The sequence below is a fragment of the Peromyscus maniculatus genome, chromosome 9 (assembly GCF_049852395.1).
Source record: "Peromyscus maniculatus bairdii isolate BWxNUB_F1_BW_parent chromosome 9, HU_Pman_BW_mat_3.1, whole genome shotgun sequence".
NCBI classification, from domain to species: Eukaryota; Metazoa; Chordata; class Mammalia; order Rodentia; family Cricetidae; genus Peromyscus; species Peromyscus maniculatus.
In genome coordinates, this window is record NC_134860.1 from 120,578,078 (window position 1) to 120,594,882 (window position 16,805).

At 47.1% G+C, this 16,805-nt stretch overlaps 1 protein-coding gene across 3 annotated transcripts in view; it reads right to left on the reverse strand.

Moving 5' to 3' along the window:
* Positions 1-15,533, reverse strand: part of Tmtc4 (transmembrane O-mannosyltransferase targeting cadherins 4) — a 64,500-nt gene extending 48,967 nt beyond the window's left edge. For 2 of the 3 annotated variants that reach the window (XM_076545614.1, XM_006978780.4), the window contains exons 1-4: positions 14,614-14,729; positions 9,552-9,764; positions 4,496-4,611; positions 3,215-3,431 (exon numbers count right to left, since the gene is read on the reverse strand). In XM_076545614.1, coding sequence (XP_076401729.1) covers positions 3,215-3,431; positions 4,496-4,611; positions 9,552-9,713 — 495 coding nt within the window. In that variant the 5' untranslated portion in view covers positions 9,714-9,764; positions 14,614-14,729. Of the gene's footprint in view, positions 1-3,214; positions 3,432-4,495; positions 4,612-9,551; positions 9,765-14,613; positions 14,730-15,443 lie in introns of those variants that run through there. The other variant, XM_076545613.1, reaches the window with a different exon arrangement.
* Between the last annotated feature and the right edge of the window lie 1,272 nt (positions 15,534-16,805).

A 16,805-nucleotide genomic window follows, 5' to 3' on the forward strand; every position in this document is an offset into this window, starting at 1 on the left:
ATCTGGGTTCAGTAGTAGATGGGTAGAAGTCCTGAAGAGGCCTGAGTTTTTCTGGTACCAGAAGCCAGGCAACTTGTCCTTTAGCCATGCTTTGAACACAATGGTACTCATGTCCTCAAGATGTTCTTGTGGGTATCTCATCCTGATGGGTAAGCCAAAACCAGATCAGGGCCTAAGCAGTATCGGCTCATGCTTCTCCTCCCTCACAGGGAACCAGTACCCTGCTAGAGGCCTCATGTGCCTACTAACAATCCACAATGATTTGGGATGGCTTACCTGGCGGGGAGGGGTGTTGACTGATTTTGATTTATATCATCTGAGGAACAAATCAATTTGGTTGTAATGATCTCCCTACCAATCAGAGCACAGATGGGGATCGGACTGAAGGGTGATCACTTCATCCCACTTTGCCTGGGGCCATCTTGGGTCAGAGGTCAGAACCCTGTGTGTCAGGCGCACTGGTCGGCTTGAATGTTAGGTGCTAAGTTGGTTATGGTGGTACACCTCTACAATCCCAGCACCGGCTACGGGACACCCTGTCTCCAAACAACAACAACAACGACAAAACAAAACAAAAATCCCAATAATAACATAACAGAGAAAATAGAAGTGTTTATTTGCAGTGGGCAAAAATATCTTCAGTATTAACACTGGGGGGGGCATTCCTATTAATTACAAACACATGCATGTCATTAAAACCTGGTAGGGCTCCTGCTGCTACTCCATCCTCCTAACACATAGACACAGACACACATTTACTCCAATCAACCCTGTCCTCCTCCACAGGGAGCCACATGCAGGGTGGGACTGCCATAGCCACATCACAGAGAGACCCAGCTGTCTCTCCCATCCTGGTAGGACACCTGTGAGGCATTCCCCTGCCACCTGAAGATAAGCTCCAGGTGTCTTGCTCTTTGCACATGTTTAAAGCGGGCATAAAAAATGTAGAGTGGGAGATAACAGGGAAAAGCTGATAAGAGGAAATTGGATAATGTGTCAAAATAATGAAAGGTAAACATGCAAAGTATCTGTCTGTGAATGCTAATTTTTAATTATCCCTTATTTTCCAAAATTCAAGTTTAAATGGCTGTCATGGACTGGCTGAGAGATGAAGAGAATTTTCAAATATTCCTTTCTCCCCACAGGTAGCTACCACCTGTGTGTGTGTGTGTGTGTGTGTGTGTGTGTGTGTGTACATGCGTGCCCCTGCACCTGTGTGTGTACACATGTGCTCATGCACATGTTTGGTTGTGCATGTAGAAGCGAGATGTCAATCTTGGGTATTATTCCCCAGTGGCGGATCACCTTGGTTGAGACAGGGTCTCTCATGGCCCCATAACTAGATAATTCGGCTATGCTGGCTGGTCCTAAGTACAATCTGTGTCTCCTTCCTCAAATCATTACAACCAAATTGATTTGTTCCTCAGATGATATAAATCAAAATCAGTCAACACTCCCCTCCCCCCACACGTAAGGAGGAGGAGGAAGGTAGAGAGACTTCAAGAGCAGTTCCTGGGACTACAGATGCACCCCCCTACACCAGGATCTATGTGGTTGCCGGTGATCAAACTCAGGTCCCCACACTTGCACAGCAAGTACAGTACTTCTCTAGCTGAGCTACCTCTCCATTCCCTCAATTCCTTCCAAAGATATGAAATATGGCCTTTTAAGATTAGCAGATGGCTGCATTTATCTACAAAGTGTGTGTGTGTGTGTGTGTGTGTGTGTGTGTGTGTCTTTGCGTACGCACAAACATGTGTAAGCATACCCAGGCCTTGAAACCTTTTTATAAATAAATTTTTCAATACTTAAAAATCAGAATTTTGGAAATCCTTTGGTTAATTATTCAATTTTATTTTGGTTTATGATTATGTCCTATTAGACAAGAAGCAAATAGTCAATCAGGGCTTTTCCATAAAGCCTGTGTCAGATGCAGTGTATGCATCTGAGATGCAGCAAATACTTGGGCTGGAGAATCGACGCTGCAGCCAGTTCCAACCTGGCCATGGTTGCACAGGTAAGAGATAAAGGTCTAAAGTGGGCTCCTGCAGCATCGGCCGTAGAAGACCACAATAAAGATTCCATGGCATTCTCAAAACCAAACAACAGACATGAGAAATCAGATGCAAACACAAGAATTCTGCTTAACATTTTAGAACTGACTTTAAGACCCTCAACAGAATAATCAGTTAAATGTAGGCATTTTAATGTCTGTTAGAAATTAAAGTCCACAGTGAGAGAAACAGCATGTGTAGCATTCTAATCCAGGTGTTTTGTGCTACCAGGATGACTACATCCAATCTTTCCCTTTGGCAACATGCCACTTGACATCTTCCAAGTGCTCAGGTGTGATATGGAGTTTGCTGGCAACCTCGAACATGTCCAGTTATATCTCAGCAGTCTATGTCTAAAGTGTGCTCTTCATGTCCTAGGCACAGAGGCAAGGCTACAGGGCAGCAGGCTAGGCTCCTGTCACTGCTGTTCATCACCTGGCCAAGGGGAAGATACCCAGGGAGGGAGGAGGAGGAGGCAGGCAAGCAGAGAGACTTCAAGAGCAGTTCCTCTGTGCCAGCACGGGCCATGGGACCTCAGAGTTTCAGTATACCCTACACTTACTTTCTTAGCCTCTTGGGATACTTACTGCCTGTAAAGTTGTACCAGATCATCTGATGTTATAGTGCTCTTATGCCGATTATATTAAGAAAGTTATTTTCTAAATCATACATCTAGCTACCACAGAAAAACTGTCCAGGCCAGGTGTGGTGGTGCATACTTTTAATCCCAGCACTGGCCTTCAACTCACGGAGATCCGCCTGGCTCTGCCTCCCGAGTGCTGGGATTAAAGGCATGCGCCACCACCGCAGGAAGGTTCTTAACTGCTGGTCTTTAGGCTGCAAAGTCGGGCAACATCAGCACTCAGCCCTTGAAGTTTATGTTATCACACAGGCTAAAAAAGACAGTGCCACCCAAGATCACGGCACACTCTGAGGAGAAAGTCTCTCAGTATGGTAGCTGTTACTTGTCCATAAAGAGATGTCTCTGACCTAGAACTCACTGTTTCAAACATCTCACAGAAAGCATTTCCTGAAGACAGTATGATGTGCACTCTGTAAGCAAAAGGAACACATGCACAGCCAATTTCAGAAAACCAGACAGCACACAGATGTCTTACTTCTTATACACATGCAGACTGTCACACGTGGGTGATACTTACACACTCAGTGTGCACTGGATGGACAGCAAACAGCAGTGCCGCCAGCAGGGACGCTCTGGGGGCAAGGTGTACCCTCCGGCCTCTACTGGTGAACTGTAGGCCACCGAACAGTACCGAGAAGACGTCTAGCATGAGGATGGAGATGCCACCGTGCAGGAGGATGTTGACCACATGGAAACCCACGGGGTAGAAGCCTCCTGACAGATAGTAGTTGATCCTGCAACAAACGTTGGTTGTTCACAGTGGATGCAGAAGCACACACAACAGAATGGCAGCTGTTGCAAGATCCTAGTGCCTCCTTCATGAAAACAGCACTAAGGTAATAATGCCTGTCCAGCTACGAAGCCTGAAGAAACTGTGAACACAATTAGCCATAGAGGAGAGTGGGAGAAATGGCCAGGTCACAGGGGAGGCACTGAAAATACAGGGAAAGGAAAATCAAAAGGAAAGCTAGACCTTTTTATTTGTATTTTTTTATGTTTCCCCAAGAGACTATTTTCCAAGGACAAGATAAACCTCAAATCCCTCCAGGCTACCCCACAGGCGCCTAGATTTAAGCTAGCCACGTAACCTACACAGCTGCACAAAAAGGTGCTTTAGCAATATGTATCCCCAGCCTTCTTCTGCAGGATCTCTTCCTACTGTTAGTGGGAGTCTTTCTTGTGACTACTTCTCAATTGCTGGTGGTTCTAACTGTTTTTAACTGTTTCTCTGCAAGACGTATACACAAGAATTTAAATGCATCCCAGGATCAGGTATAAGAACTGTCATGTGACTAGTAACTGGTTAACAGGGACCAGAAGTCATCTTTAAACTTCATTTTCATTTTACATATTGAGTTGGTAATGGCAAGACGATTCAGAGCTTCATTTTGTCAAGGAAAAAAAAAAAAAACACAATTTTATTGGATGTCTGTGTTGCTTTGATACATATCCGTTGTTCCCCTGGTGCTTTGCTAACCAAACGGCAAAGGGTAAGCTCTCTGAGAACCAGAGAGACAGATGCTTTGCTGGTCTGAGCATCATCCTTGCACAGGGGCCAGGCTAATCTCTGCATAATTCCAGTTTTAGTTTGTGCAGCTGATATGGAGATTCCTCGGGCACATCGTCCCTGTGGCACACCCCCTAAGACCTGAAATAAGTACAAACACCTTACAACACATATGTACTCCACCTACCTAAGAACTAATGACTGGAACACCCCCCCCCCCACACACACACACACATACAATGTCACGTAGAAACCTCGAATGACGCTTCTGTTCCCACTGTTACACCTTACCTGAAAGTCAGGACAGTGAGTGGCCGGTAGGACTTGTGGCTGGTATTGCTGCTCAGTCTACTGCCCCAGAAGTCGTGATGCCACAGGTCCCCCAGGGGTGTGTCTGACTGGAGGTCCTGCAAGAACACAATGGGACATTCTGGACAAGGAGTCGTGAGCCCCAACTATCAACTCTGCTCACTTGGTCCTTCCTACTAGCCCCAGGCCCAGTTCCCCATCATCTCTCCTCCAGGATATGGGCAAGCTTCTTCAAAGGGCCACCTTATCTGCATATTTTCTACACACAGTACTTCTAAACGCACATTATCTAGCGAGTTACAATCCTTTTAACAGCCTCTTACCTTCCTGGGTGAAAGCTGATGTCCTCTTACGGCTGCCATAGCATAGCACCCATCTGTCTGACTCCATGTCATCTGTCTGACTGCATGTCATCTGTCTGACTCCATGTCCTCTGTCTGACTCCATGTCATCTGTCTGACTCCATGTCATCTGTCTCCATGTCCTCTGACTCCATGTCAGCTGTCTGACTCCATGTCATCTGTCTGACTCCATGTCATCTGACTGCATGTCATCTGTCTGACTGCACGTCATCTGACTCCATGTCATCTGTCATCTGACTCCATGTCATCTGTCTGACTCCATGTCATCTGTCGTCTGACTCCATGTCATCTGTCTGACTCCATGTCATCTGTCTGACTCCATGTCCTCTGTCTGACTCCATGTCATCTGTCTCCATGTCCTCTGACTCCATGTCATCTGTCTGACTCCATGTCAGCTGTCTGACTCCATGTCATCTGTCGTCTGACTCCATGTCAGCTGTCTGACTCCATGTCCTCTGTCTGACTCCATGTCAGCTGTCTGACTCCATGTCATCTGTCTGACTCCATGTCCTCTGTCTGACTTCATGTCATCTGTCTGACTCCATGTCATCTAACTCCATGTCATCTGTTGTCTGACTCCATGTCAGCTGTCTGACTCCATGTCATCTGTCTGACTCCATGTCAGCTGTCTGACTGCATGTCATCTGTCTGACTCCATGTCATCTGACTGCATGTCATCTGTCTGACTCCATGTCCTCTGTCTGACTCCATGTCATCTGTCTGACTCCATGTCCTCTGTCTGACTCCATATCATCTGACTGCATGTCCTCTGTCTGACTCCATGTCATCTGTCTGTCTGACTCCATGTCATCTGTCTGACTCCATGTCATCTATCTGACTCCATGTCAGCGGTCTGACTCCATGTCATCTGTCTGACTCCATGTCCTCTGTCTGACTCCATGTCATCTGACTGCATGTCCTCTGTCTGACTCCATGTCATCTGTCTGACTCCATGTCATCTGTCTGTCTGACTCCATGTCAGCTGTCTGACTCCATGTCATCTGTCTGACTCCCTGTCAGCTGTCTGACTCCATGTCATCTGTCTCCATGTCAGCTGTCTGACTCCATGTCATCTGTCTCCATGTCAGCTGTCTGTCTCCATGTCAGCTGTCTGACTGCATGTCAGCTGTCTGACTGCATGTCAGCTGTCTGACTCCATGCTCCTGCCCGACTCTCATGACTTCCCTCCCCAGAGGCTTTGCACGGGTAAGTCTGCCCTAGGCGCTCATCTTCAAGCCTCTGACATCCCAAGTAGACCTCGAGCCATTTCTGTAGATTCCAGGGCATCTCATATCTGTCCCCACAGCACCTGGCACACTACTTACTAGTTACTCTAGTTACTCTGTCACCAGACTGGAGCTCCACAAGGCCTGGGCTGAAGTACAGAGAAGGTATTTAAACCATGCTGACCGAACAGACCACTCAGCAACATAAGGTCACCTCTATTCCTTCTCAGCCAATGAAATAAGGTGAAATATTAGAAAAACATCCAGTTTAAACAAGTATGGGCAAATACAATTCTTAAAATTTCCACTTTTGGTCATGAGTTAAGCAGATTGTGAAACTAGGGGAAAAAACCTTCCATACAACTTTAAAATATAAAATTACTAAATATTAAAACTCTATCTTTCTGCTGAGATAATTTAACCTTATATTATACCAAACATGCCTAAATGCATTTTTCTTACATTTAAAATATGAAACTAAATGCTATAAAAATTAAAAGAGGGGGCTAGAGAGATGGCTCAGCAGTTAAAAGCATGTTTTACTCCTTCAGAGGACCTGAGTTCAGTCCCCAGCACCCATGTTGGGTGGTTCACGACTCCTTCTAACTCTGGCTCTACATCCTCACATGACGAGTCCTTAACTCCAGCAGGTGTATGTACCTAGTAGGAAAAACTGCACCATTACCAGCTTTCTAAGAAATGGTCTTTTGAGCACAGAAGGATGCTCAAACTCAGAAGAAATGGCTAAGTGGCTAAGAATGAATATTGCTCTCCCAGAGGGCCTGAGTTTGGTTCTCAGCATCCACCTGAGGCTCATAACCACCTGCAACTCCAGCTCCAGGGGATTCAATGGCCTCTTCTGCCACCTCAGGAACCTGCATACATGTGGTGTGTGCGCACCCACACCCCCATACACACTTTAAATAATTTTTCCTAGCCAGAAGAGGTGGTTAAATGACAGATGGCCTCAAAGAATAAACATCCACGTTGCAATATGGACGTAAGCACTTGCTGCTGAATGAAGTGCTTCCGACTCAAAGGGAACGCTTCAAGAGGAGGAACAGATGCAAAGTCGATCACTTGATTCTCACTGTGACTTTCACTTCTACCAGCTTAAGTGGCCTTAAAAGTTTAGATCATCCATCCAATGAGCCAGTTGGATGTTTTGCAAAGATTACAGGATCCATCTGCTAACTCAGCGACAAAAGTGGGAGCCCAAGTCCCTGTGTTTTGCCACAGAAGTGCTTGTTCAGTTGTGAGGTTGAGAGCCGCGTCTTACCCTCCTTCTGAACAGAAATGAACACCAAAGAAGCTCTAAATATTTAATTAGGCACAGCCTACACGAAGCAGAGTGTGCGAGAGAAAGGTCAATTTTCTTTCCTAATGATTTATGGGAACACTAGATTGTATCTGAAATTCCTCCTAACAGCACTGCTTCGGAGATCATCTTGAAGAACAAAAATGTCAACTCAGCACAAGGAAGCAACTAGCAAACAGAATCCACCTCTCTCCCAGCAACCACCTGCTTACATCACGAAGACACTCAGGAGTGGAGGTGTGCACTCCATTCAACAGGGAAGGAGATTAGGGGGGGTGGGGGCTGGCAAGTTAATACAAGGGGCATGAGGTGACATTACAGAAAATACTGCTCAAACCACGCTGAGCAGAGGCACAAGACGCCTGTCCACTTCCCCTCACACGGAAGGAGAACTACAGTAATCATCAGAGCACTCCACACACCAGAGCCCAGGCTTCCACCTTCCCAGCTCAGTGGAATTTTCCAACACAGGTTCTGAATTAACCCTTTATATACCCAAGTAGAGGCGTGAAGAAAGTCACCACAATAACAGAAAAACAGAACTTAAAAAGGGGAATCCTTGTTGGAAAAGTTATTCTGTGGCTAGCAAGCCTTCAATGTGGCACAGCTGTTCAGAGCTACTCGCTTCTTTTAAGGCGCCACCTTTCACAGGTGGCAGGTGAACTCAAGGGAGGGAAATTACAAGTAGAAAATGTGAGTTAAAAGTGAACACTGACAGACCCAGACATGGTGGTGTGTACCTTTAACCCTAGCACTCAGGAGGCAGGGGCAGGTGGCTCTCTGAGTTTGCAGCCACTCTGGCCTACATAGCAAGTTCCAGGCCAGCCAGAGCAATATAATGAGACCCTGAAAAAACAAAACCAAAAAAACAAAAAAAGAAAAAAAACCCTAAAATATTATGTTACAAACAAAACACCCGCAAGTCAATCATGGCTTTTTACAACTTCTTAACATGCAGTCTTGCCATGTGTCTTCCTTGACATTTTCTCTGTAAAAGGCCTCTTCTTCATTTGGTGACAGCTATGATTTTAAATGTATATACATATGCATACATACATACATATGCTTTATATAAAATGTATATATTTTATAGCCTTTGTTAACTTGTGTCTACACACACACACACACACACACACACACACACACACACACACGAAAAAAGACATGCCATGGTGCATGTGTGTGGTTAGAGAACAACTTGCAGGACTCTGTTCTCTCCTTTCACACTGTGGGTCCTGGGGATTGAACTCAGGTCATTAGGCTTGGTGGCAGATGCTATCTTAATGGCCTTCATTTCTTACTAGCACGCAACAGTTGTGCTGCACAAGCTCCTTCCATGACATGCCCCAGAGAGACGGGCAGGTCTTCAAGTTCTGGCCAAAGGGAAGCAACACAAGCTGTGTGCTGAGTAAGACTACCGCAAAGTCTCTACCTCATGCCCCTGTGGAGCACCGGTTCCGCCTGCCTCCAAGTTTCTTACGCTCATTGTCTTTTGGTCCGTTTGAATCTTTTCCTTCCCATTTTACAATAAAAAGACGACTATTTTCCTAGCCTTACAAAGCGGTAACTGGTGAACAAGATGGACCAGGATTCTGCAAGGTCAGCAAACTTGAGTCTCCAAACACGAAGTGAGTGGGAACACTGTATCCCTGGGCAGCACACTGCTTTCTTCCAATAGCTGTCAGTACCCTTCCCTCACACAGTGGAGGCGAGTCATAGCCAGCTGCTGCTGCTACTGTAGATCACACACCTTTCAATAGGTGATTAGATCCATCCGTCACTAGAACAAATTGAGGAGTCTCTCCCTTTCCTCTCACAGTTCTGCAGAGTTTCATAAAACCTGAAGTACTCAATCTGCTTTGCTCTGCAACACCCCTGGTCTTGTAATCTTAGCAGAGTGGCCCCTCTGACACATGAATGAATGGGGTCTCCTGAGCACAGGCAGGTGCTGCAGATCAGAGGCAATAAATTCAGGGGATAATACATAAAATGAAATGGGAAATCTATAGCTTAAGTGAGACCCAGACCAAGAGTCAACCCAATCTTAACAGAGAATTAACACCAACTTGGATGATTACTAAGACAAAAGCAAACTGGCATGCTTAAGTTTCCTAGAGGATTAAGACACAAACCTTATTGTTAACAATAGCTTCAGAGTCATCAAAGACAAAATCTCCATCATAGCTCCTGGCAAAACACACGAGGGAAACAAATCCCACTACTAACTTAGCCCAGAAAGGGGGAAGGACAGAAGATGGGATGATGTGATCCAAGTCAGCATCCAGCTCTGCCATCTTGAAAACTGCAGGCTGCCAGCCTCCTGCTCCAGCATTATGCTAGGAAATCTGCAAGGGAAATAACATCATGTAAATACCCTTAAGCAAACTTCTGCAGTGGACATCTTTATATTAAGCAAGAGCTAGATCAGTAGGTATGCTGTGATTGTTAAGACATATTAAGTTGTGGTTTTCAAACTTCAGTGAGTAGGAAAGTGACCTGGGACACAAGCAGATTTCCCAGCAGTACCATGACCTATGAAATTTGAAGTTCTTGGGTTTCTGATGTTTCCTTTCAGAAATTCTGACTTAATAGAATCCTGTACTTACTGGTGCCATAAAGCAAGTCATTTTTAATTCTCAGAGCCAGCTTACAAGGCTTTTTAAAAAGTAACAATCAATTTCATCAATTCAGGGAAATCAGTAACTATTCATTGTTGACACACCGAGGGGTGGGGAGTTGGAGTGTACTTATGAAATATGACTGTGACCCTGACGCTGTATGTAGAACTCAAGGACATATTCAGTTATTTGAAAATCTTAGAGAGGGGACTCATGAGGTGAGGGTTTACATAGATATAGAGTAACTGATTTTCTTTTTTTTGGAAGGTTCCAGAAATTACTAAGCTGTCCCAATTCTGCACAGAGATCTGACTCCCAGTACTGGGAAGAGTCAAGTTAGGAATACATACTTATTTCAGTGAAGCCTTGCTATTTAATAGCTGTGCGACCTTGTATGAGTCTCTATTTCCTGTGGATCTTTCTTGCTGTGAGAGTTGCATAACAGCCTGGGCCAATTCCAAGACTCAAACAAAACTATCTGCAAATCAGTTACCTGTTCTCATTCCCACCACACCCTCCACAAGTGTTTCCTTCTGGCCAGGATGCTCAGTTCCAATCTTGTATAAGTTTGGAGAGTTAGTTAAACTCTCTGAACTACTTCCTCACTATTAAATGGAAATGAGACTGCCTACTTTAGAGTTGTCACTGGATTTTTTTTTAGGGGGGATTTGGGGGCAGGTGTTATTTGGCTTATAGGCCCATCACTAAAGGAAGGTGTAGAAGGAACTCAAGCAGGAACCTAGTTGTAGAGGCCATAAAGGAATGCTGCTTACTGGCTTGCTCAGCCTGCTTTCTTACTCAGCCCAGGCTCATCTGCCCAGGGGTAGCACTGCCTAGTAGTCTGGGCCCACCACTATCAATTATTAATCAAGAAAATGCCCCCACAGGCTTGCTTACAGGCCAATGTGATAGAAATATTTTCTGAATTGAGCCTGGAGTTTTAATGGACGTTTGGAGAAGGCTAGCTATCATTATACTTTCTGTGAGTTTGAAAGTCTTTGCAAAATCTCCTTTAGTACTGGCTTTTTGGTGTAAACGTTCTGGTCCTCCCTACTAAGAGAACAGCCTTCATTCTGATTTTGAGCCAATGAAAGAAAATCCCAGGCCCCTGGGCAGGGATGCAACTTGGGTCTGAACAAGAAGCCAGCCAAATACGAATCTCAGGCCACATTTTTTTTTTTTTAATTGTTTTGTCTAAATAAAGGTAGAGACTGATGGGCAGCACTGATCCTTCCCAGAGGCAGAGTCCCATTTACAATTCAGACACAGAAGCTTGCAGCTTTTCCTCTGCTTGTTCCCTGAGCATCACTGCCTGATGTAAAGCTTGCTCTTAGCCAGCGTTGGGGGAAGAGTCCACCTACTCTCTAGCTTTCTTTTCTTTCCACTGAGAAGGTAAACCACGGTTTAAATCCTAATTGCAGTCAGGTCACCATGAATACCTTGGTTGTTGTTTACATTCTAGATAAAGAAATTGCTCCTGCTACTTCAAAATTAAAACAAGACTGAGTACTTAGGAAGACACCGTGACTTTAAGAATGTGTTATTTCTTTAATAAATGTGTTATTTAATTTAGAAAATCAATGTGCAGGAAAACAGATGGTTTATACCAATTTTAAAGGTATAACAGACTACGTGGAAGCCATAAAAGGTCATATAACTGGTTCTGATGTTCTCGGGTTGAGCTCTAAACATTTGAATATGAAATTACAGTTTGTTATGAAGTTCAAATGGTCTTATATTACTGATTTAAATTAGTTGATGAAATAATCTGTTCCTAAATTAGCTATTATGCTTTTCCTGGCTATTCCTATTCATAGCCCAAGCCAATCATCATTCAAGTCCACATATATGTAGGGTGGACTATGGACCTTGACATTTGGGGTGCCCTGGTGGGCCAGTCCCTCACTTTTGGGAAGTCAACTGAATGGATGGATTAATGTCAAATAATCTTCTCTTCCCCTGGGGGGACCAAAAAGCATAGGACCTACTGTACAGGCATTCTGTCCTCTACCCTAATTCTCAGTCCTCACTGGCTCTTGCCATTTCAAGGAAGCATTTCTGCTCTCCTCTCTCAGGGGACTCCCCCTCAATCCAATGCTTTTGCTGCTCTCTGCAGTGAAAATATTCAAATGCTCCCATTTGTTTAATAGACTTGTGTTCACATACATAGCAGAACAGTCCAGAATATGCCTTTTATCAGAAAATGTTACAGTCCATTAGAAACCCATGCGAAGTTCTCAGACTCCACAGCAGCAGTCCATAGGAAAGGTTCTGGAGATAGATGAACATGAACTGGTGGCTGCATTTCCCTGAGCTATACTGTTTTCCTAAAGATCAGTTTCTTCAGTAGAATAAGGTCCCACTGTGTTCTTTAGGTGGTGGTAAGGACTGAGTGGGGTCATATAAGCAGTTAGCCTCCATTTCCACATTGTTTTCATCCGTTTGTAGTCCCTGATCCCGTCTTAATGCTTATGGTGCCATCCTAACAACCAGCAGAACCCATGAGGTGACAGGATGTACCCAAAAAAAGAGGAACTCTTCTTTTGGGCAGATCTGCAGCCTGTGGCTTCCCTGCCATCTTTGTGTCCTATATAAACTCTATACCACACAATGACCCTGATCCCAGCTGATCCATCCTCCAGCAGGAAATGACCCTTGTTCTACAGTAAGGCTTGGTACAAGGGTAAATGAAACCACGCCCCCATGAGGAGGCAGAGGAGACCTTTATATCCATGTCACAGTATAGGAAAGGACTTTCTGGTTTTGACTAAGCAACATATCTTACTCGTCTTCTCCAGGCAATGCCCTGCCTGGGAGCTCTGGCTCCTCAGCTACAGCTTGGATAGTAGCTCACTCTAAGAAGGAGTCAAACAAGATGCTCACTGCGTCTCCAGTTTCAGCAGTGACCCATCTACACAGAACCTACTATGAGTAGTCTGAAAAGAGACAGTCACACTAACAAGGTGAGTGTTCTGGTGGCTATTGAACTGTCTGAATTGGTTCCTCAAGAGTGGTTCAATGTGGAACAAACCAGTAGTCTTTATCCCCAATTCACAAACTCCTAATATTAAACATTGTTTTTCAGGACATTAAAACAAATTCATCTGTCAATCAAAAGGTCAAAAGGCTTCAGACAGTGTCTCCCCAAAGGCTAAACTGCACTGAACTGTGAACCATGAGGCCCTAATAACTTTGGACACGGCAGCCCAGACTGCAATAAAGCAGTGGTTCCCAACCTAGATGATTCACCCTGGAAAACCAGCAGCCATCACCTAACAGAAGAATTTACCACAGGCATGGAGAGGCTCTTGTCCTCCACATTAAGGACAATGCAGCCAGGGCCAGCTGTCCTCCAAGATGGAGCATGACCTTGCCTTTGGAAATTAAACAATGTGATGGTTTCTGACCAGCATTCTGGCACAATGCAGGGAGAGCTAACACAGAGTGCCCAAGGCAAAGGGGCCAGCCATCCTCTGTAGTGCTGAGCCAAAGGCAGAGTAAGGTTCATCCTGTTGTGACCCACCTTAATTCAAGAATGCTCAAGTGGCTGCCCGTGGGAGATTTCACGCTAGGAGTTCCTGCCTCAGAAAGTTTCCACTTTGCTAGTTTGTGGTCATTTTCCCAGCTAGGCGGGGCCAAGCCCGCCTGACTGTGACCCAGTTCCACCTGGGGTGCATAGCTTATTGGGAGTGCAGGTACAGGGGACACTGAGGGGATTGATACAGTCAATCATCACTATAGTTGTTTCTCAAGGAACTCTACCCATCCATCTGTTCCCGGGGAGAAAGCAAAGTGTGGATGATTCAGTGGCTAGGTCTTTCCTCCAACTCCTTTCTTTTGTGTGCAGTTAAAAAAGAAAGAAAGAAAGAAAACACAAACAACCCACAGCCACAACATCAACTACCCAGACTCCCCGTGGGATTCGCCCCAGGTGAGGCAGTAGCTGCACCACCTGCTCGGTTTCCCCAACTCTGGTAGCTCGGTGGCTCCAGGCTCCCAGGCCAGTGGTACTGGCTTTGCTCCACAGCGGAGAGCGGAGTAGCTGGCACTCCAGGCGCTGCAGGGTGGCTCGCCGCGTAACCCTGGGCAGGCAGCCAAGCTACCCGGCTGTGTCCAGCCGTCTCCCGTGCCTTGGCCAGCTGGCGACCAGGCACGGGGACCCCGCGGCCAGGTGGCCGCTGCATCGAGTGCACTCCCGGGTCATGAAGCTGTTGTGCTGCTGGGTCAGACAGTGGCAGGCAGGGGGACTGGCGAGGCGACCTCGGCCGTGGCAGGGCAGCGCGGGAGCCTGAGCCCGGGGCGCGCACCCCTTACCGCACGCTCTTTGTCCGGGGTGCGGCTTCTACCAGGGCGCACACAGCCCGGGGCTCGCGTCCGCCGGTGGCAGCTCGGGTCCCGTAGCTAACTCCTCTAGTAGAGGTGCAGGGCTCGGGCGCCGCCCCCGGGCCCCGGGCCCCGGGCCGCCGCGCTGGTCTGGTGGCTCTGCGGAGAGCCTGGGAGCCCGCGCCCTCTCCGCGCCCAAATGCGCTCGCCCCGCAGCTGCGCTCGGCCCTCATCGGGCCACTCGGCGCGTTACCTGCAAGGAGCCCAAGCGGCGGTCGCATCTCCCTCCCGCGTGCTTAAACTCCGGCAGCTCCCCAAGCCCGCCGCCGCCAGGGGAGGGGCCTCCGGCCCCCTCCCGCCCCGCCGCGTCCCGCCCCCCGCCGCGCCGCTCCCCACTCGCGACCGCCCGCGAATGCCTGGTCCCAGTCCCGCCCCCCGCCGTGTGCCCATCGGTTGTCCTTCCCGTCACTCACACCCTCCTCTTCAGCTTATTGGTAAGTGTGGGAGTGACGTCGGAACTGGGCGCTCCTGGCGAAGGAGGCGCAGGGGCGGACCGGCTTCACTGGGGAGGAGAAATCGCAGCTGGGATGCAAAGGGGCCGAGGCGGCGAGGCCTGGCTCCTGCTCCCCGGGGATTCCGTGCGTTCTGAACCTTGTGCCTGGCTTGTGCCTGCCCGCGCGCTCCTCTGAAAGCGTGTGGAATCCCTGCAGAAAATCCCGACCCCACACTTCTTCCTGTCTGGGAGGAGTTGTTGAAGATGTGTCTCTACTTTTTCCTTCTTTTGAAACGGGAAGTGAGTTCTTCCTCCCTAGGCCCTGCAGCCTCCGGACTGCACCACCTCTTTGGAGCAGAGCCCTGCAGCGTGCTTCCACACTCCAGTCACGACCATTGGATGGCACACCTCCCTTCTGATGGGAAGGCCACCCGCTCACTTCCCATTCTCAGTACTTACCTTTGCTGCCACCTTCAAGGAAGAGAAAACCTTTTGTACTTTCCCCTGCCAAACCACAGACCTCAAACTTCCAATGACCACGACGCCCTCCTTTCGACCCTCCTTAAAGCGTCAGTCTCTGATCTGCCGACCTCTTTGGAGTGGAGTCCGCATCCTCGGCATCAAGTCACCTCCAGGCTTTCCTCTGCTCTGTGTCATGCTGCCTCCTCCTGCCCTTCATCACTGAAGCGGATGCTGTCTCCCCCACCCCCACCCCACCCGTCCGTCCATTCACTTGGCTCCCATTCAGTGAAACTGCCTTTGCTAGTCACCCCTGCTGTCTTCTGCCCTTACCAAGACCAGAAGACATTTTGCTTCCCAATGCTAGCTCATCCCCAGATTTCTTCTTCCTCCTTAAAATGCTCTCTTCCCCCGCCTACTGCTTCCCCACTCGCCTGTTTTACCCAGTCTGCTTGGCAGGCTTGCCTGCCCAGAATGATCTCTAAGAGTTTTAAAGACCTCATCCTTTGATCTTACTCCACAAATTTCCTTGTATGATTTAATGTGCCGCCAACACTCCGATCAATATATTTCAGACTTACACTTCTGCTCCTTGCTATCTCTGAGTTCAAACCCATTTATCCAGTTCTTATTTAGCTTCTCCCCTTTGTATGCCACCACATCTCAAATGTTAAGCATCCAACACATACTTTCTCTGCTTCTACGGGTCTGTGATGCCCAGGGTACTGCCATTTTGTTACTGTTTCCCGAAGTCTGCCTCAGTCCTGGCATCTAACAAATCACCATGGTCCTGATTCCTAAGTGTCTCTACCTTTGTTCATCTCCAATTGTTGGGTATTAGGAATTTAAGTTGTTGTTTGTTTGTTTTTTTTAACTTTTTGTGTAACTTAGCATTTCGTGTGACTTGGAATAATGTGATGCATGTGAGATATAAATTAGCTGCCAGGCAGCTCTAATAGGAGCTAAGCCACAGAAACAAGCTCCAGGCAGGCTACCAGCCAGATCAATTACAAGCCAAGCCCAGGACAGGCCTTAACATGCTAATGAACTAAACTCAAGATGGTTAGTTGGTATTCTGGTGAACTAGCTCCAAACTGTGAGTCCTGATAGCACAAAGCTACTGCTCAATGAAATAGAAAAGTGGAAGATTGCAAATGGTCTCTGGGGTCCCAGTGCCATGCTCCAGAGACACCACTCCTCTAGCCTCTGTGTGGATAGCCATTAACAAGAAGACTCGAGACTGTATGGCCCTGGCCTCAGGGACCATTGAGCTTCTGGCACTGTCTGTCTCTAGACCCACACAGGCCCTCCTGCAGTGATAGCCTCTGGCCTGTGCTCTCAAGGACCTCCATCAGTGCCATCCTCCTAGCCTGCCACAAGCTTCCAAAGTGTCCTCACTGGAGAAGATTCCCCAGTGGAACAACTGTTCCCTGCTTGGTGAGATGTCTATTTAACTTTTATATTAGCATGATATTACAAGGAATGTTTGAGTG